The 20,917-nt window shown below is 44.6% G+C and overlaps 1 protein-coding gene across 15 annotated transcripts in view; it reads left to right on the forward strand.

The window, feature by feature from the left end:
* Window positions 1-20,917, forward strand: part of HLCS (holocarboxylase synthetase) — a 234,429-nt gene that overhangs the window by 75,790 nt on the left and 137,722 nt on the right. For all 15 annotated transcript variants that reach the window (XM_074389292.1, XM_074389295.1, XM_074389285.1 and 12 more), the window contains one exon: window positions 13,940-14,211. In XM_074389292.1, the coding sequence (XP_074245393.1) occupies window positions 13,940-14,211 (272 nt within the window). The remainder of the gene's footprint in view (window positions 1-13,939; window positions 14,212-20,917) is intronic.

A 20,917-nucleotide genomic window follows, 5' to 3' on the forward strand; every position in this document is an offset into this window, starting at 1 on the left:
GAATAATATCCCCTTAATTGTATCTGCCACATTTTGTTTATCCATTTGTCTATTGAGAGACACTTGGATTATCCCCAGCCTTTGGCTATTGTGAAGAATGCTGCCATGATCATTGGCACACACATATCTGGGTCCCTGCTGTCAGTTCTTTCGGGTTTATACCTAGGAGTGGAATTGCTGAGTGTATTAACTCTCTGTTTAACTTTTTTTTGAGACAGAGTTCTATTGTTGCCCAGGCTGGAGTGCAATGGCGTGATCTCAGCTCATTGCAGCCTCTGCCTCCTGGGTTCAAGCGATTCTCCTGCCTCAGCCTCCCAAGTAGCTGAGAGTACAGGTGCCTGCCACCATGCCTGGCTAATTTTTGTATTTTTAGTAGAGACAGGGGTTTCACCATGTTGATCAGGCTGGTCTCGAACTCCTGACCTCAGGTGATCCACCCCAAAGTGCTGGGATTGCAGGTGGAAGCCACTGCGCCCAGCCCTCTCTGTTTAACTTTTTGAGGAACTACCAAAATGGTCCCCTTCTGTTCTAAGAGTGAGTGTCACTAGACTTAGTCTTGTGAGTTAAAATGGACCTAACTGAAAGGGCACATTATCAGGGCCCCAGAGGAGGATGGCTGGATGGGTTCCAGGCTCGCTGCTGGAGCTGAGATGAGTGGTCTCTAACCCAGAGGCCGGGGGAGGGGCAGGAGAGGCAACACAGAGTGCAGCTGGCTGCTGGGACACACAGGGCCAGCTGGAGCTCGTTCTCCACGGGATGCGGGTGGCTGCTCGACTCCGGCTCAATACTGCTGTGTGGAAGGAGTTGCTGCTTCTTCAAAAGAGGCAGGAAATGTGATACGAAATATCTCAATTTTTAAATATTGTGTCTTCAGGTTCATTTTGGCCCATGGGTGTTCCTAAGCAACAGTCTACCTGGATCTTTGTGAAAATGGACTGGTTTCAGCAAAGCATGCCACTGGAAGGTGGAAGCCCTCCAGGTCCATTCACTTTTGCGTGCCGGTGCTTGGGGCTAGTGGCAGAACACAGGGTGGGAAGCAGGAAGCGGCATTCTTGGGAACCCATGCCAGGGTGTAGTGCCAGGCAGTGTGGAATCTGGACACGTCAGGCAGGGGTTGGTTAGACCACAGGGGACCAGTGTGGCCGTACAGAAGCCACCGCAGAAGGGACCAGGCCTGTGAGGAGGTGCACACACCCAGACACCTAGACAGGCACATCGTAAACCTACATGGAGCCTTGCTTTGCTTGGTACTGGTGCTCTGAATAAGCGTATACCTCAAGGATCAATCCTTGCCTTAAATGAGATCAGGACAAAAAACAGTCCTATTTCAGGAGCGCCATTGTTTGTTTTTTTTTTTTTGAGATGGAGTTTCACAATTGTTGCCCAGGCTGGAGTGCAATGGCATGATCTCAGCTCACTGCAAACTCCGCCTCCTGGGTTCAAGCAATTCTTCTATGTCATCCTCCCAAGTAGCTGGGATTACAGGCATGTGCCACTATGCTTGGCTATTTTTTTTTTTTTTTTTTTTTTTTTTTAGGCAGAGTCTTGCTCTGTCACCCAGGCTGGACTGCAGTGGGGCGATCTCTGCTCACTGCATCTTCCACCTTCTGGGTTCAAGCCATTCTTCTGCCTCCACCTTCCAAGTAGCTGGGATTACAATCACCCACCACCACACCTGGGTAATTTTTGTGTTTTTTAGTAGAGATGGGGTTTTGCCATGTTGGCTAGGCTAGCCTCAAACTCCTGACCTCAAGTGATTGGCCCACCTCAGCCTCCCAAAGTGCTGGGATTACAGGTGCGAGCCACCTCACCTGACCCAGGAGTGCCATCTTTTGATTATAAAGATCTTCTGTGCTGTGTGCCTTCATCCTGTGAGTGAAGATGCCACGTGAACATGAAATTGCCGTATTTTGCGCGACAAATACCAATAGTAAGAATTGGATTGCGTCATGTAAATTCCATACGAGTAGACAGATATTTGCTTCTGTTTCCTTGAAAGTGTTTAAGAATAAGACACCCATAAAAGGAGATTGTGTGCCTTGTCTTTGATGATTCATTTTCTGATTAACTCACTTCTGGTTGCCTAGCAACTTACGATGTTATGACTGAAGCACAACTAATCTAATTATTTACAATGAGGCAAATGTGTCTCTGAGATAGAAAATCTTTATGGGTTAAGATCAGTTATTTGGTCTTTCTTGGGAAAAGAAGCTTCAAAACATAAGTGGAGATCATAAGAAATATTTTGAATCAAACACTGAGTCTTGTTAGCTGGGTAAATTTAACAGATGACAAGTAACAGGGGTGGAACCACTCTAAAGTGATGAGTCTGACGGCTGTAAACCCAGCACTTTGGGAGTCTGAGGTGGGAGGATTGCTTGAGCCCAGGAGTTCAAGGTTACAGTGAGCTATGATGACATCATTGCACTCCAGCCTGGGCAACAGAGTAAGACGGTGCCTCCAGTAAATAAATACATACCATGGCTTTCTGATCTTAGTGGCACTCTGTCTGCAGCAGACGCTACAATATGTTTACCCACCGTAGAGTACTCTGAACTTGCACTAGATAGAGATTCAAGCATTCACTGTCTTTAGAAGTGGAGATATTGGTGTTATTTTGGATGTTAGTGAATATGGAGTCTCATGCGCTTTAGTATTGTTTAGTGTTGCATAGGTTTGTGCTGTTTGCTTTTTTAAATAACCAACTTTATTTAGTTATGATTTATATTCAAGAAAATGCACCCATTTTAGTGTACAGTTTGATAAATGTTTTATGTGTAACTACCTTTACAATCAAGATACTGAACATTTCCAGTATTCCAAAAGATTGCTTTATTACCTTTTTTAATAAGTTCTCATCTGCTTATCTACCCCTAAGCCTAGAGCCTCAGGAAATCACCGATTTACTGGCTATCTCTAGATGATTAGATTGGTCTTTTTTAATTTTTTTAAAATTGTTTGGAGCCAGTCTCGCTCTGTCGCCCAGGCTAGAGTATAGTGGCATGATCTTGGCTCACTGCAACCTCCACCTCCTGGGTCCAAGCGATTCTCCTGCCTCAGCCTCCTGAGTAGCTGGGACTACAGGCGTGTGCCACCAGACCCAGCTAATTTTTTTCATTTTTAGTAGAGATGGGGTGTCACCATGTTAGCCAGGATGGTCTCAATCTCCTGACCTCGTGATCTGCCCGCTTAGCCCCCCAAAGTGCTGGGATTACAGGCGTGAGCCACCGTGCCTGGCCACATTGGTCTTTTCTGAAACTTCATCTAAGGGGAATCATACAGTGTACTGGATACTCTTCTGTGTATTTATTTTTGATCAGTGTTATGTTTTTGAGATTTGTCCTTGTTGCATATGTGGGTAGCCCATTAGTTTTTCTTCCTGAGTAGTATTCCATTGTATGGATATGCTGTCATTTATGGCCGTTTTGAGTAAAGCTGCTATGAACATCCATATACAGGTCTTTGTGTGGACATGTGTCTTCATTTCTTTCGGGTAAATACCAGGGGTAGAATTTCTTGGTCCTATGAGAAGTGTATGTTTAACTTTACAGCAGACTGCCGACTGTTTTCCAAAATCATTGTACCATTTTGCATTCTCACCAGTAGGGTATGAGAGTTCTCGTTACTCTGCATCTTTGCCAACACTTGATAAATTGTCAGGTTTTTTTTTTTTAAGAGACATGGTCTTGCTCTGTTTCCCAGGCTGTCCGTGCAGTGGCACAGTCATGGCTTACTGCAGCCTTGAATATCTGAGCTCAGGTGATCCTGCCACCTCAACCTCCTGAGTAGCTGGGATCCAGGTGTGTACAACCACTCCTGACTAGTCTTTGTTTTTTTTTGTATTTTTTGTAGAGACTGGGTGTCACTATGTTGCCCAGGCTGGTCTCAGATTCCAGGGCTCAAGCAATCCTCCTGCCTCAGCCTCCCAAAGTGTTGGGGTTATATGTATGAGCCACTGTGCCCAGCCAGAATTTTTTTTTTTTTTTTAAAGAGACAGGGTCTTGCTCTGTTGTTCAGGCTAGAGTGCAGTGGTGTGTTCATAGCTCATTGCAGGCTTAAACTCCTGGGCTCAAAATAATTTTTAATTTTAACCATTCAGGTGGACTTATCATGGTATCTCATTATGGTTTTAATTTGCATTTTCCTGTTGCCAAATGGTGCTGAGCATTTCTTCATGTGCTTATTGGCGATCTGATATTTTCTTTTGGGCAGTGTCTGTTCAGTTCTTTTGCTCAGGCTTTAAGTTGAATTGTTTGTATTCTTATAATTTTAAGACTTCTTTTTTACATTCCGGATACAAGTCCTTTGTCTGATGTAAGTATTGAGAATAACTTCTCCCAGTTTGTTGTTTGCCTTTTCACTGTTCTTAGCATTATCTCCCTCTCTCTGTTTTTGAGATGGAGTCTCACTCTGTTGCCTAGGCTGGAGTGCAGTGGCACGATCTCAGCTCACTGCAACCTCTGCCTCCCAGGTTCAGGCGATTCTCTTGCCTCAGCCTCCCTGAGTCGATGGGATTACAGGTATGTGACACCATGCCTGGCTAGTATCTGTATTTTAACTAGAGACTGGGTTTTACCATCTTGGCCAGGCTGGTCTTGAAACCCTGATCTCATGATGTACCCATCTTGGCTTCTCAAAATGCTGGAATTACAGGTGTGAGCCACTGTGCCTAGCCACAAAGTTCTTTTTTTTTTTTTTTTTAAAGACATGGAGTCTTTCTGTGTTGCCCAGGCTGGTGTCAAATTCCTGGGCTCAAGTGATCCTCCTGCCTCAGCCTTCCAAAGTGCTGGGATTAAAAGTGTGAGTCATCATGCCCAGACATCTTTAATTTTTAATTCAGAAGTGTTTTGTAGTTTTCAGTATGCAGGTCTCTCATATATTTTGTTAAATATGTCCCTAAATATTTCAGATCTATTGATGCCATTAAAAATTATAAATATGTATGTGTATATTTTTAGCTTCTGGGCTGGGGCACTTTAAGGTTGCTATGTGTATATTTTTGAGATGGAGTCTTGCTCTTTCACCCAGGCTGGAGTACAGTGGTGCAGTCTCGGCTCACTGCAACCTCTGCCCCCCCAGGTTCAAATGATTCTCTTGCCTCAGCCTCCCAAGTAGCTGGGACTATAGGTGTCTGCCACTATGCCCGGCTAATATTTTGTATTTTTAATATAGACGGGGTTTCCCCATGTTGGCCAGGATGGTCTCGATTTCTTGACCTCGTGATCCGCCCACCTTGGCCTCCCAAAGTGCTGAGATTACAGGCGTGAGCTACCATGCCTGGCTTAAAAATGGTATTTTAAAGAGGTTCAGGTTCCAAATATTTATTGTTAGTACATAGAAATGCATTCAATTTTTGTATTTTTCTTTTCTTTTTCTTTTTTTTTTTTTTGATACTGAGTCTCACTCTGTTGCCCAGGCTGGAGTGCAATGGCGCCATCTTGGCTCACTGCAACCTCTGCCTCACAGGTTCAAGCGATTCTCACGTCTCAGCCTCCTGAGTACCTGGGATTACAGGTGTGCACCACCGTACTCGGCTAATTTTTGTGTTTTTAGTAGAGGCGGGGTTTCACCATCAAATGATCTGCGCACATTGGCCTCCCAAAGTGCTGCCACCATGCCCAGCCAATTTTTGTATATTGACCTTGTATTCTGCAACCTTGCTAAAGTCACTTATTAGTTGTAGTACTTTTTTTTTTTTTTAAGAGTCCTTGGGATTTTCATGTCCTGTGCAACACATCCCAGTAAAAGACAAAAAATATATTCACCTTTCTTGAGAAGGACTGGGTACTGTGGCTCACTTAAAAGGGCCACATTTATGTGACTGTAAAGCATTCAGCTTTTGGTTCCACCTAAACTGTATTTAATTAATCTAAAATCCTAGAGGAAGAGACATACTAAAGTCTTGAAGTTTAAATGTTAGAAAAATAACATTAATTGGAATTGTATAAACCCCCTTGAAGTGGAATCTGATAGTGGTTTTCTGTTGCCAATAGGACTAGCTGTAATGATTTCAAAGATTGTGAATTTCTTTTTGATGCTACCTAGCCATCTCAGGACCACTCTCTCATTGTCTTTTTTGAGTTTTACCTCTTGATTACCTTTGTATCTGTTACTTGGAGAGTTTTCCTTGGTTAGGTTTTAATATGCATTTATACAGTAAATGCTTAATTAAGCATGCACTTTTGTCCTAGCTTCCATGGATACAGTTGGGAGCAAAATAGGAACATATGTGTATTATCTTTATGGAACTTATATTCTAATAAGACAGTTTGGCATTGAATAAGCAGTTATACAAATTACGTAGTTATAGTTGTGATAAGTGCTGTAAAGTAACTAAGGCAGGCATCCCCAAACTACGGCCTGCGGGCCGCATGCGGCCCCCTGAGACCATTTATCCAACCCCCCCCCCTGCACTTCAGGAAGGGGCACCTCTTTCATTGGTGGTCAGTGAGAGGAGCATAGTATGTGGCGACCCTCCAACGGTCTGAGGGACAGTGAACTGGCTCCCTGTGTAAAAAGTTTGGGGACGCCTGAACTAAGGGTTTATGAAAGTTTGTGAACGGCTGTGGGTCAGAGACGTTCTCCCTACAGAAGTGACCTTTTAGCTATCCTCTGGTAGTTGAGTTCAAAGAAATAAGTAGATTTGGGGATTGCAGAGTGGGTAATACTACTTATATGTCAGCCCACTTGTCTTGATGTCCAAGATCGAAACCTTTTTTTTTCAGTAACATTTTCACACTGCATGGTCATTAGGAGAGTTTAGCCAAGAGTCATGAATTAATTCCTTTTCCCTACTCCTATTATTAGCAGCTACATATGCAGCTCTCAAGTCATCGTCATAATCTGAGTGCATTTGAGAAGACATAACAGGCAGATATACACCAAAGAGATAGTAATTTTGATATTTCTTACAACCAGAATTTTACTCAGAATTTTTATGTTGTCCAGGGATAAGATGGAGTGGGGAGAAAGTTTTGGCAGAGGCTAAATGCTTCCTGTGGTACTTAAAATGCATTTGACTATAATGAATACAAATATTTAAGAGAATTATGGGTGGTATATAGTTATGTTTCTTAAAAGGTTCCTGGCTTCATTTGATACCTTTTAGATTCTGTTTGTTCTGTGTAATTCAGTTGGTTTTGAGTAAGCCCTGAAAGATTATGTAAAATAGGTATAAGAGAAAAACCTGCATGCCTTGTTTTCATCACTTTTATTTTGCAGATTTGTACATGTCTAAGTATTGCTTTCAAAAACAAATAATTTAGAGTGTTACTTAAGGAATTAGTAGATATAACAATGATGATATCATTTCTTGAGAATATGGCTCTCACCTTCCATGCAGGTAAGATTAGGTGATTAAATTTGGCAAGTCAGGTTGACCTACTTTGCTAAAGAGAAGTGTACATTTGAATAGTTTGGGTAAATTTTTGTAGTACTTGTCACACTGTCTTGTAGTCATGTGTATGCATCTATCTTACTTTGTTTTCTGTTGCTCTAACAGAATACCTGAGATTGGACAATTGTTTGATTTTCTGCTCTTGTGTCAGCTTGCTGAGAATGATGGTTTCCAGGTTCATCTATGTCCCTATAAAGGACATGAACTCATCATTTTTGATGGCTGCATAATATTCCATGGTGTATATGTGCCACATTTTCCCTGTCCAGTCTATCGTCGATGGGCATTTGGGTTGGTTCCAGGTCTTTGCTATTGTAAACAGTGCTGCAATGGACGTTCGTGTTCATGTGTCCTTATAGTAGAACAATTTATAATCCTTTGGATATATACCCAGCAATGGGATTGCTGGGTCAAATGGAATTTCTATTTCTAGGTCCTTGAGGAATTTCCACACTGTCTTCCACAATGGTTGAACTAATTTACACTCCCACCAACAGTGTAAAAGTGTTCCTATTTCTCCACATCCTCTCCAGCATCTGTTGTCTCCAGATTTTTTAATGAGCGCCATTCTAAGTGGTATGAGATATATCTCAATGTGGTTTTGATTTGCATTTCTCTAATGAGCAGTGATGACTTTTCTGGTTTCTTTGCAAGCAGGATCACCCCTTATTTTGCACACCTTCTCTGGGAGCTCTCTCTGGTGATCCTCAGCTTTTTGGTCCTGGGGAGTTCCTCTCACTCTCTCCCCTACCAAGATCACTCATCTTTATCTTTCTGTTTCCAGTGCCTCATTTGTGGCCAGTTAGTCTCAGTCAGTGCTTTCTGTACACCCTCAGCTCACTGCCTCCTCTGTGCTAAGCCCACGTGGCTGGTTAGCTGACTGTGGCAGGATAAAAATGCAAAATCATGCCGACCCCTCACTGTCAGTTCAGAATCACTGACCTTCTGTGGTCCTCAGATGCTTCCAGCCGCTCTGGGGAAGGTGCTGCTCAGAAGGTTTCCCTACTGCATTCGTCTTCTCACTCTCCCTGTTGTCGTGTTCATTCTTCCCTCCCCAGACTTCACACTGCCTTCCTTCTTTTCTCTCTTAGCTGATGATCTTGCTTCCTATTTATTGAGAACGTAGAAGCAATCATAAGATGACTTCTGCCAACTGCCAGCACCAGGATTCCCAACTCCCTGCAGCTGTGGAGCAGGGTGAGCGCAGTGAAGTTCAGTTACCAGGCTGTCCTGTACAGCTGTGCAACCAGCAAGAGCCAACAGAAGTCTGGAACCAGTGGGGTCATACGGTGTCCCCAGAGGGGAGCCTGAGCCACACCCAACCCTGTGCGTGAGCTGTCTCTGCTCCCAAGGCTGACCTTTCTGCGTATGCTCTGGGTCCCACCTCATCTGGCTCTCTGGATTTTTTTCTCTAGGGGACCTTTCACATCAACCTGAAAATGCTGCTATTTCTCCCTCTTAAAGCAAACTGAAGTTTTTCACCCCATTCCTCCCTCTAGCCACTGCCCCATTTCTCTTTTCTCCTTTAGAGGAGACGCTGCCAGATTTTATCCTGGAGTCTGTCGTTCTTCTCTTTTCACAACTCCCAGCAGACTTTGGTTTCCATCACGCTTCTCAAACTGCTTTCATCAGAGTCTGGGCTCTGCGGCATCAAGGCCAGCAGCTCTGTCTCCCCGGCGCTGCCATCGTCTTCCAGCCTACAAAACTGTAGTCTGGAGACTCCCGCAGCCACCGCCCCCCTGCCGCTGTCCACAGACACACTTGATTTTCTCTCCCTTTCTCAGTCTCCTTTGCAGACTCTTTTTGATCTCCCTGAAACCTAACCTAAGCATGGATCGCTATTGTTGGTTGAGTTGTGCCCCCGCAAAAGATATGTGGAAGCCCAGCCCTGGAGCCTGTGCATATGACCTTATTTGGAAGTTGGGTCTTTGCAGATGTAATCAAGTTAAGATGAGGTTGTTAGGGTAGATCCCTAATCCAGTCTGACTGGTGTCGTTAGAAGACTAGAAGACACACAGAATCAGGGACACTTCAAGAGGAGAACGCCATGTGATGGTGGCTGCAGACATGGGGGTGATGTGTGTGCAAGCCGAGGGGCAGCACGGAGTGTCAGCAGCGCCAGAAGCAAGGAGGCGTGGGCGTGAGTTCCCCCAGAGCCTTCCCAGGAAGCACAGTCCTGTTGACCTGCTCATTTCTGACTTCAGTCCCCCGGAACTGTGAAAGCGTAGGTTCCTGTCGCTTCAGGCCACCCGGTTTGTGGTACCCTGTGAAAGCAGCCCTACTTTGCACCCTCTTTTCAGCTAGTCACTTTTCCGTGGGGCTTATCCTCTTTCTTGGCTCTACGTGATCACTCATAGCCTGACAGTTCTCAGATTGATGTCCGTGGTGCAGACCTCTCCCCTGGATTCTGGACTCACATGTTCTACTACCAGTTCATTGTTTCATGGGATTTTTTTTTTTTCCTCTTTTTGTTTTTTAAATTTTGAGACCAAGTCTTGCTTTGTTGCTCAAGCTGGAGTGCAGTGGCATGGTCTCGGCCCACTGCAACCTCCATCTCCTGGGTTAAAGGGATTCTCCTGCCTCAGCCTCCCTAGTAGCTGGGACTACAGATGTACACCATCACGTCCAGCTAATTTTTGTATTTTTAGTAGAGATGGGGTTTCACCATGTTGGCCAGGTTGGTCCTGAACTCTTGACCTTAAATGATTTGCCTGCCCCGACCTCCCAAAGTGCTGGGATTACAGGTGTGAGTCACAGTGCCTGGCCCCCATGGGATGTTTCATAGATAGTTCAAGCTTAGCACACTCAGGGCTGACCTCCTGCCTCTTCCTCTCCAAACCTGCTCTCCCTGTGGTGTTTCCAGCAGCAGTTCTATCCTTCCAGGTGTTTAGGCCAGAAATCTGGGGCTCTTTTGTGAGCCTCTGTTTTCTCTAACATCTCAAGTGTGACTTGTTAGCAAATCCTGTAGCCTGTACTTCAGGGTATACTGCGAATGCTCTCCTTTCTTACCATGTCTGCCACACACCGGTCCAGGCAGTGGTCCCACTCCTGGGTCACTTAGGTGACTTCATAACTAGTTTCTCTGCCTGTTTGTTCCCCTCTGGCTGCTCTCAACACAGGGGTCAGAGTGGGGCGATCCTGCTCCAACAGAGGTAGGACATCATACGCCCTTCCCCAGAACCTTCTGGCGCTCCCTGTTGGTCCTCGAGTGAACGCCCAGTCCTCACAGTGGCCTTCGAGGCTCTCCATGATGTGAACTGTGGCCTCGCCACCCCCTCCACCTCTCTGGCCCTGGCGCTCCACCTTCTTTCCAGGCTCACGCTGCTCAAATGCTGTGCCCTGATCAGGCTCCTTCCCTGCTCCGGGAGCCTCTGCACTTGCTGGAATCCCTTTATAAATAAATATAATGACATCGTTTTCTGGATTTTGTCCCAGCGCCCTTCCTCGCTTGCTCCAAGCCTTTCCTTAAGTCGCCTTCTCATCAGGTCCTCCGTCTGTCTGATCTGAAGTGGCCTCCCTCTCTTCTTTTCTCTCTTCTCTGCTTTCTTGCCCCTCCTTTGTACGTATTACTCTATAACATTCTATGTATTGTATTGTATTTATTTATTTTTTTGAGACTGAGTCTTGCTCTATCACCCAGGCTGGAGTGCAGTGGCACAACCTTGGCTTACTGCAACCCCCACCTCTTGGGTTCAAGTGATTCTTGGGCCTCAGCCTCCCAAGTAGCCAGGATTACAGGAACCTGCCACCACACCCAGTTAGTTTTTTGTATTTTTAGTAGAGATGAGATTTCAACATGTTGACCAGGCGGGTCTCGAATTTCTGACCTCAAGTGATCCGCCCACCTTGGCCTCCCAAAGTGGTAGGATTACAGGCATGAGCCACTGTGCCTGGCCTTTTTTTAACTTTCTGACTCCTACCCTATAGCATTAACCCTCCAGAGATAGGAATTTTGGCACCTTTGATCATTGCTCAGTTGTCAGAGCCTGTGAGACTGCCTGCCATATGGGAGACATTCTGTATGTAACATTTGTTGAATAGATGATGGAAGGAATGGGTTGCCAGTGTATGGTCAATTGAATTCATTATTATTATTATTTTTTGAAATGGAGTTTTGTTCTTTCACCCAGGCTGGAGTGCAGTGGCGTGATCTCAGCTTACTGCAACCTTCGCCTCCTGGGTTCAAGAGATTCTTCTGCCTTAGCCTTCTGAGTAAATGGGTTTATAGGCGTGCGCCACCATGCCCAGCTAATTTTTGTATTTTTAGGAGAGATGGGGTCTCACTGTGTTGCCTAGGCTAGTCTCAAACTCCTGGCCTCAAGTGATCTGGCATCGTCAGCCTCTCAAAGTGCTGGGATTAAAGGCGTGAGTCACCATGCCTGGCCTGAATTTATTATTTTTAAATAGCTTATGTTTATTTCACCACTTTTTAAACTCTTAATTATGACAGTTCTCAAACATGGAAAAGAATAGAGAGAATAGAGCCAGGCGCAGTGGCTCACACCTATAATCCCAGCACTATGGGAGGCTGAGGTGGGTGGATCACCTGAGGTTGGGAGTTCGAGACCAGCCTGACCAACATGGAGAAACCCCATCCCTACTAAAAATACAAAAAGTAGCCAGGTGTGGTGGTGGGTATCATAATCCCAGCTACTAGGGAAGCAGAGTCAGGAGAATTGCTTGAACCTGGAAGGTGGAGGTTGCAGTGAGCCAAAATCACACCAATGCACTCTAGCCTGGGTGATAAGAACAAGACTCCATCTCAAAAAAAAAAAAAAAAAAAAAAAGAATAGAGAGAATTCTGTAACACGTATCCCAAATACCCATCATCTAGATTTAGCAATTATCAACATTTTGCTTTATTTATTTTATGTATTTTGGGGGTAGGTTACAGTTATCATGACATATATACATTTCTAAAAATTAAGGATTTCTCCTATGTCACCACAGTACCTCCTTTTTTTCTTGAGACAGGGTTTGGTTCTGTCACTCAGGCAGGAGTGCAGTGGCATGTTGTTGGCTCACTGCAGCCTCCGCCTCTTAGGCTCAAGCAGTCTTCCCTCCTCAGCCACCTGAGTAGCTGAGACTCCAGTTGCATGCCACCATGCCTGGCTGATTTTTGCATTTTTAGTAGAGACAGGGTTTCGCCATGTTGTCCAGGCTGGTCTCCAACTCCTGAGCTCAAGCAATCTGCCTGCCTTACCCTGTCAAAGTGCTGGGATTACAGGAGTGAGCCACTGTGCCCAGCTTTCACAGAACCCTTGTCACTTAAAACTGACAGTAATTCTAGTTTGTTATCTAATGTATACTGTTCCCATTCAGATTTCCTAATTGTTCTTTCCAGCTAGTTTGTTTAAATTGGAATCCAATGAAAAACCACGTATTTAATTTCATTATGTCTTTTACGCCCCTTCTAATCTGGACTGGGTCCCCCTCCACCTCTGTTCCCACCGCATCTCCACCATGACATTGACTAGTTGAAGATTCCAGCCCAGCTGTCCTGTAAAATGTTTTGTCTCCTGGATTTCTTCCTAATGCTTTCTTCTGAAGTCATTTCACTAGTTCTCTTCTCCTCTGTATTATCTGCAGACAAGATGGGAGTTTTAAAGGTTGGTCAGTTGAAATTAGTTGAATTAAGTTTCGTCTTTGAAGCCACTTCTCTGTAGCCAAAGGGAGCTTTGGACTTGAAGGGCCTGTTGTTTGCAGGAGGATGGCCTAAGAGCCTGGATCTGTGTTGACTGAGATCTTAGTAAGTTTTTGCAGGTCTCTTGAGATGATGACTTGCCCCAGCCCTGAGTTCCATAAACGACCCTGGAGGAAGGCCTCTGGGACCTCTGAGGTCTGGGGTAGAGGAACCTCCTGCAGCTGTGTGGTTTCGGGGGAAGAATAGAGAGCTCTGAGGCTGGAGTGGGCAGCATCTCTTCTAGGATTAGCCGTCTGTCTTCCCCTTGTACCTCCATTTGGGGCAAACGAAAGCAGCTTTGGGGTACCCCACTTTCCCTTTGTGAAAATGAGTGTCTTCCTTGTGGGTGATCAACTTGTCTTGTCTTTACATGAGGAAGTGGAGTTTGTCTAAGACCTGAGGCTGAGCCCCAGGGTTCTGTATCTTAGTGCTTTGTGTTCTGTGACTTCTTTCACCCAGGGTTTTCTGTTGTTGTTTTTCTAGATAGGATAATGAATTTCTTTGTGGGGCAGAAAAATAAAAAGTTTTCCATAAAATGCACAGAGGACTGGAGAACTACTCATGACCTCTAGACTGGAGGGGAATCTTGAAAATCATGACAGAACGTAAGATAAGTATAATCATGAACTGAACCGATTTTCTTGGATCCTGGTTTCTGAACAGCTTATTTATAGTACAGGCATATTGAGTATACTTATTATATTATCTGATAGTTTAGATGTGTGGCGTATGTTAATCTAGCTTTTATTGGTCATAATTTAGGAAGTACTAATATTACCAAAATGGCATTTTAAGGAAAAGCTACCATCATCAATGTAATTCCAAATTATGACCTTGTCATTTCTTTCTTTATGACACAGGAAATCCGGGATCCTCTTATGCAGTGGCTTAGGAAACACGTGGACTCTGAGGGAGAAATAAAATCCAGCCAGCTCTCTCTCAAATTTGTTTCATCCTACATGTCTGAAGTAGAAATTACCCCATCTCATATACCCGTGGTGACCGACATGGAGGCCTTCGCATCAGAAAATTTCAACTTGGAGATCTATCGCCAAAATCTGCAGACCAAGCAGTTGGGGAAAGTAATTTTGTTTGCCGAAGTGACCGCCACGACGATGCGTCTCCTGGATGGGTAAGGTGTGAGCAGGCCTCCTCTGCATCTGCTGGGAGGAATCCTGTTCCATTGATCATCCTCTCTCACCAATGGTTGGGGAGGGGATAGAGTTGTAGAGGAATACATTGGACTAGACCTATTAACAAGGCGGAAGTACCCTCGTCCTTAGAAGAGTTCAACTGTAGCTGGGCATGGTGGTGCGTGCCTGTAATCCCAGCTACTCAGGAGGCTGAGGCAGGAGAATTGCCTGAACCCAGGAGGCGGAGGTTGCGGTGAGCCGAGACCGCGCCATTGCACTCCAGCCTGGGTAACAAGAGGGAAACTCTGTCTCAAAAAAAAAAAAAAAAAAAAAAAAAAAGAAGAAGAGTTCAACTGTGGGAAAGGAAGTTGAAGTTCTTTGATCACAGATTGTTTTTTATGGGAATGGAAGGTGGCTGTGCTTTGTGTCTTGCGTCCTTGAAGTGGGCCTTCAGAATGTTCTTTGTTAAAATAATGTTATGAAAAAGGATGGGGCATTATTGCTCAGGTTATCATTCTACTTTTGCGCAGTTACAATCAGTGTTAAGACGTTTAACTGAGGATGTTTTTCAGGGGCATTTGAATAACAAGTTTGAAGGACACCTAAGCTGTGTTAAATTCAAAAGTGTTAGAGCTTTGTATTTTGAAAAGTGTTTTTGGTACATTGCTATCCAATACTTTTATTTCTTTATTTTTGGAGACAGGGTCTTGCTCTGTCACCCAGGCTGGAGTGCAGTGGTACAATCATGGCTCACTGCAGCCTCGACCTTCTGAGCTCAAGGAATGCTCCTGCCTGAGCCTCCCAAGTAGCTGAGACTATAGGCGCACGTCACCACACCCAGCTAAGTTTTTGAATATTTTTGGTAGAGACAGGGTTTCGCCATGTTGCCCAAGCTGACTTTGAACTTCTGGGCTCAAGCGATCCTCCTGACTTAGCCTCCCAGAGTGCTGGGATTTTAGTCTTGAGCCACCATGCCCAGCCCCAATACCTTTTTAAAGCAGTCCATAACCCTGTTAGAATATTTGAAATTTACCCTTATTGCAAGTTTTCCTTTTGATTCTTTCTATTATGTAGACTTTGATTAAAGATTAAAAAGTAGAAAACAAATGAAAGGAATTTTTTAAAACTTCTCAATAGCACTAATACTATTTGAGTTTAAAAAATTGGGTTATAGAGGAAGGGAATAACAAAAGTGCCTTCCAGGAATGAAATATTCCCAGAATAACTGGATTCGTTGTTTCTAGGCATCTCACTCATGGGGACCACCTGAGTAGACAGATGTATAATTCAGTATATGGGAGTATTTTGGGCTTTTTTCTTAACAGTTTCTCAAACTTAATGCTATATTGCTATAAAATGATGAGCTAACTTTAGCATTTTCTTGACTCACACTTAGCATCATTGGAATGTGTTGTATTAGAGGAAGCATTGGCTGAATCATTTGGGAGGGTTATCAGAGCAATGGGGACGGACTGGGAGGGGAGCTGTGAGCCATGTTCATTAACAGTTGTTGTGTACTGAGTTAATTTGTGTTGTCATAGGTATTTATTTTTTAGTGACCCTAATTCTCCTGCTTCTACCCCTCCTCTGACACTCATTGCTTCCCAGTAGAAAAGGAAAAAGCCTGTTCTTGTAGATGGAACAGTCATCGCTTGCTTGTTGCAAACTCTGTAATAATCCTTTGTGACTCAAGCGAAGACTTTATTACATTGAAGGGGTAACTCCTGATAGTTACATTTTCTAAATAAAATCAGACAAGTTATTGAACAGCAGATTTGGGGAGGTGAAGTTCAGATAAAAAAATATGTGCACTTTCAGACCACTTTTGTTGTTTCTGTGGAGAACACTGAAGAGTATTTCATGTGAGCGCAGTTGAGAACTTTGGAAGTGTGGTCCTGGAGCTCGTGGCCAGGGCAGTGCATCACCAAGAGGTCAGCACGTGCCTTGAGCGTGCGGAGGGACCGAGGCTTTTGTGCATCCGCAGAACGCTTCACCACGTGCTGTCCAGCCTGTGTTTTGGGGTGAAAAAGAACTTGTATAAATACATGACCTTAATATTCTTGGATATCAGGAAGTTTACTTTTGATATTAAACTTTAAAAAACCCTCTGCCTTCGTAAACTTGCGTCTGTAAAAGTGTTTGATAGACATGGAAGCCGAGCTTGCCAGCACTAGAGGTGGAAACTCCCATAGGGTTACGAGTTTTTATTTTTCAAAGGGGAAAAATATTTTAGCCTTTCTGAGAGGGTTTAGGAATCTTTGTTTTTCTTCTTGTCTGGTTTGATTGTTATGAATACCTTGCTTGGTGCAGAGCTGATATGGAATGAATGGTTGTTGATGGCCTTAGCTTACCGTAGATGCACTGCGTCCACTGTTCCCAGGGGTTCCTTCCTAACGCTGCTAGGTGAAGTTACTCACAGAAGCCTACTGAGTCAGTGAGCCTGGGAAGAAATTCCTCTGGGTGGGAGGCAGTTTCCTTTGTAAGGAGAAGATATTTGAAGAGATCACCTTGGTGTCAGAGGGACCACGAGATAGATGGATGAACAAAATGCATGGCTTGTTACATTCCAAGAATAAGACCAAACTATTTCTAAAACTATATTTAATCCTACACAAGTGTGTCAGTTGGTTCTCGCATTGCTATAAAGACCTGAGACTGGGTTGTTTACAAAGAAAAGAGGTTTCATTGACTCACAGTTCTGCAGGCTGTACAGGAAGCATGACTGGGGAGGCCGCAGGAAACTTAAAATCATTGCAGAAGGTGAAGGGGAAGCAGGCACATCTTACATGGTGGGAGCAGGAGGAAGAGAGCCAAGGGGGTGGTGCTACACACTTTTAAACAACCAGATCTCATGAGAACAGCAAGGATGAAATCCACCCCCATGGTCCAATCACCTCCCACCAGGCCCTCCTCCAAAACTGGGGATTACAATTCAACATGAGATTTGGGAAAGAACACAAATCCAAAACATTCTAATGAGCTATCCTTATGGAAACATAGTCTGTTTGTGGCAGTAATAATAGGTAACGTGTACTGGCAGCTCTTCTCTTCCGGTTGCAGCTTTACACAGATCAATGAATCTCATACATTAATTTTTAGTGCAGGGATCCCTGACTCCCAGGCTGTGGACTGGTACCCATCGGTCTGCAGCCGGTTAGGAACTGGGCCGCACAGCAGCAGGTGAGCGATGCAGGTGAGCATCACTTGCTGAGCCCCACCTCCTGTCAAATCGGCAGCAGCATTAGATTCTCATAGGAGCTCAAACCCTATTGTGAACTATGCATGTGAGGGATCTAGCTTGTGTGCTCCTTAAGAAAATCTAACACCTAATGATCTGAGGTGGAGCAGTTTCATCCCAGAACCACCCCCAAACCCCCACCCATGGACAAATTGTCTTCAACAAAATTATACCCTCATGCCAAAAAGGTTGGGGACCGTTGTTTTAGTGCTTTGGAGTCATTACCAGAACAGTGTTAAACGCTGGTATCACACTAGTGTGTAGAATTCCAGGTAACAGAATTTATTGTTTGTGGAACTATTCCTATTTCTGAATATTTATCGAAAATGTGGGATGCGGCTGGGCACAGTGGCTCATGCCTGTAATCCTCGCATTTTGGGAAGCCGAGGTGGGCAGATCACTTGAGGTCAGGAGTCCAAGACCAGCCTGGCCAACATGATGAAACCCCATCTCTACTAAAAATACAAAAATTAGCCAGGCAGTAGTGGCGCATTCCTGTAATCCCATATACTTGGGAGGCTGAGTCAGGAGAATTGATTGAACCCAGGAGGCAGAAGCTGCAGTGAGCCGAGATCATGCCATTGCACTCCAGCCCGGGTGACAGAACAAGACTGTCTGATTAAAAAAAAAAAAATGTGGCATACTTTTTTGTGGCTCATGACTGTAATTGGAGCACTTTGGGAGGCTGAGGCAGGAGAATTGATGAAGCCCAGGACCAGCCTGGACCAGCCTGGTCAACATGATGAGACTATCACTTCAATGAACCAATTGGACAGGACAAGAAAAATTTTCAAAACCACAGACTGAGTTATCTCAGTGCTTATTTCTCTCTTCGTATGTGTATATTATTTCTGTAGCAGTTGAGCAGCTCTTTCCTGATGGGCTGAAGTATAAGTGAAATTTACATTAGGTATGGATCTTGATCATACTATTGTAAAAAACTTTCTCTCTGACCTCCCTTCCCCATCATAGAACCTGCACCAGCTAAAAACTGGGAGTTGTATTCCTAAGGAAGATGGGGAAGGACATAGTAGGGAACAGCCAGCAGTTTCTGCTGAGGTCCCAGATATCCATATGCATCTCTCTCTTCCTCTCCATAGAAAACTCTCACCCCTTTCTCAAGGAAGAGGACCCTAGTATCACATTCTTTTCCTTCCACTCACTCAGATTCAGGATCTCCGGGTGATGTTCTGTTTTCTGTTTTAGGGCCACATGTGCCTATTGAGGTCTTGTAATCTGTTAATTGAAACAGATGAGCTGTCTGTCCCCAGCACACCATATGCCATGCTGCTGTAGTAGAAATCGGGCCTATCAAGTCCCCTTGCATCTTCTACACTGGTGGCCAGTACGTTTCCTTGTCACTGTCTGGCAACCCATGTTCTGCCCTCCGGGAACTCTTTCCTGGCATCTTTTAGGGTCATGGCTTTGCCTTCTGCAAGGGTCTTCTCTGTACCACGTCGGAGATGGATACTGGAGAGGATGGGCTTCTAACACGCGCTTCCTGGGAGGATTTGGGGTCTGGGTGTTGTTTTGAGGACTGAATAGTCACAGCTTTTTATAGGCCAGCCTTAAGGTTTCTGTGGCAATACAAGTCTCTCAAGACTTTAGTAGCCCTCCAGTCTGTTTGCTTCTGATTGGTTCCATGTGAGTAACCATCAAGATCTTGTCTAGACAGTTTTTCAGCCTAAAAACTGGTCTTTTAAAGGCCTCAGTGCTCTGCCATTCCGTTCCCTCCCAATTTAATAGCACCTCCCTTGGGCCAAATGAAACCGTGGGCTTGGGTGTAAGGCCAGGCTCTTAATCATATCTTTGGCACACGCTTCTGGGCTCTATGCAGTGAAGCATCTGTCTTATCTCCTGCTGGGGCTGCAGAGACAGCCCCATAGGCTCAACTTAGATTGTTGGTTGCTGAAACAAAGCTCCCTTCTAATCGAATCTGTATTTTTTCTCCCTTTCTTGAGACTAGTTAGCTTTAGTTGGAGGTTATTTCTCTTTGCTTGAACTTTGCTGAGAATGTCAAGGACTGGCAAATGCTGACATTTTGAATTTTCAGAGCTGTCTCCTAAGGATACAGCTTCTAACAGACCCCAGGTCCACCTCCCGACATGTAGAAGGTCAGGACTCGATCCAAGGCTTTGCTGCAGTGGTCACCAGTGGAGAACCTGTGACACCTGTGTCTTTGCCAGCCATCCCTGCCCATCTCCCCCATATCAGGCTGCACTTCCAGACCTTGTTTCTGGTGCCATACATAAAATCTGAGACCTAGCACCCCCGATTCATGTACCAGTTCCTAGGGCAATTAGGATTAGGTTTTGCTCTGTGCAACAGATATCCCAAAACAGAAACAGGATGGAAGTTTATTTTTCTCTCCTGCAAATGAGATAGGCTGAGATGGGAAGTGCAGCATTGATGTGTTGGCTTATGTGTCAAGGGCCAACTTGAGTTGCTCGGCCACCTTCAGCACATGCCCAAGATGGTAACCCCAGTGTTTATGTTCTTACCTGAGCCAGTAAGCAGGAGGAAGGGTTAAAGAAGGCATTCTTTAAGGGACAGAAGTTGCACGTGACCTTTTTGCTCATCTGTTATGAACAGGAGCTGGTCACGTGACCTGTCTACCTACAAACAAGGCTGGGAAATAAATGTGGTCTTTATAGTAGGCATCCATGAATCTCACTGGAAACCAGGCTTCTATCACTAAGAAGGGGAGGAGGGTAGACATTGGAAGAAAATTAGAATTCTGCCTCAGGCATGTACTTTCAGTTTTTTAGACTATCAAGAAAAATAGCTGGAGGCGCTGAAAGCAGGATACACATTCTCATAGTGCCAGGGTCTACCAGATTTAGGATCACATGTAATTATTTGACTTACAACACTGACTTTGTTTCAGTGTTTACTCAAGGTAATTAGAGGAATTTTTTTTTTTTTTAAGATGGAATTTTGCTCTCGTTACCCAGGCTGGAGTGCAATGGCATGATCTTAGCTCATGGCAACCTCCACTTCCCAGGTTCAAGCGATGCTCCTGCCTCAGACTCCTGAGTAGCTGCGATTACCAGCATGCACCACCCCGCCCGGCTAATTTTGTATTTTTAGTAGATACGGGGTTTCTCCATGTTGGTCAGGCTGGTCTCGAACTCCTGATCTCAGGTGATCTGCCTGCCTCACCCTCCCAAAGTGCTGGGATTACAGGCATGTGCCACTGTGCTCAGCCATTAGAGGAATTTTTTTTTTTTTTTTTTTTTTTAAGGTATTGACAAATCTAGAGGATTTGGAGACTTCAGACAGATTTTGGAGGACATCATATTTTCTTCTTTGTCTGCAAATCAAGCGGAGCTACCATGGTACTGTTGTGGAGAGCTTTCATTTCTCTGGGCACCTGAGTAGCTTTTCTTAGAGCATTAACCCCCACCACCTTTACCTTGTGCCTCCACCCTGCAAGTTTTTAAGCACGTTTGTGATTGAGTAGAGGG

Source organism: Saimiri boliviensis, chromosome 18 (genome assembly GCF_048565385.1).
Source record: "Saimiri boliviensis isolate mSaiBol1 chromosome 18, mSaiBol1.pri, whole genome shotgun sequence".
In the NCBI taxonomy this organism is placed as follows: domain Eukaryota; kingdom Metazoa; phylum Chordata; class Mammalia; order Primates; family Cebidae; genus Saimiri; species Saimiri boliviensis.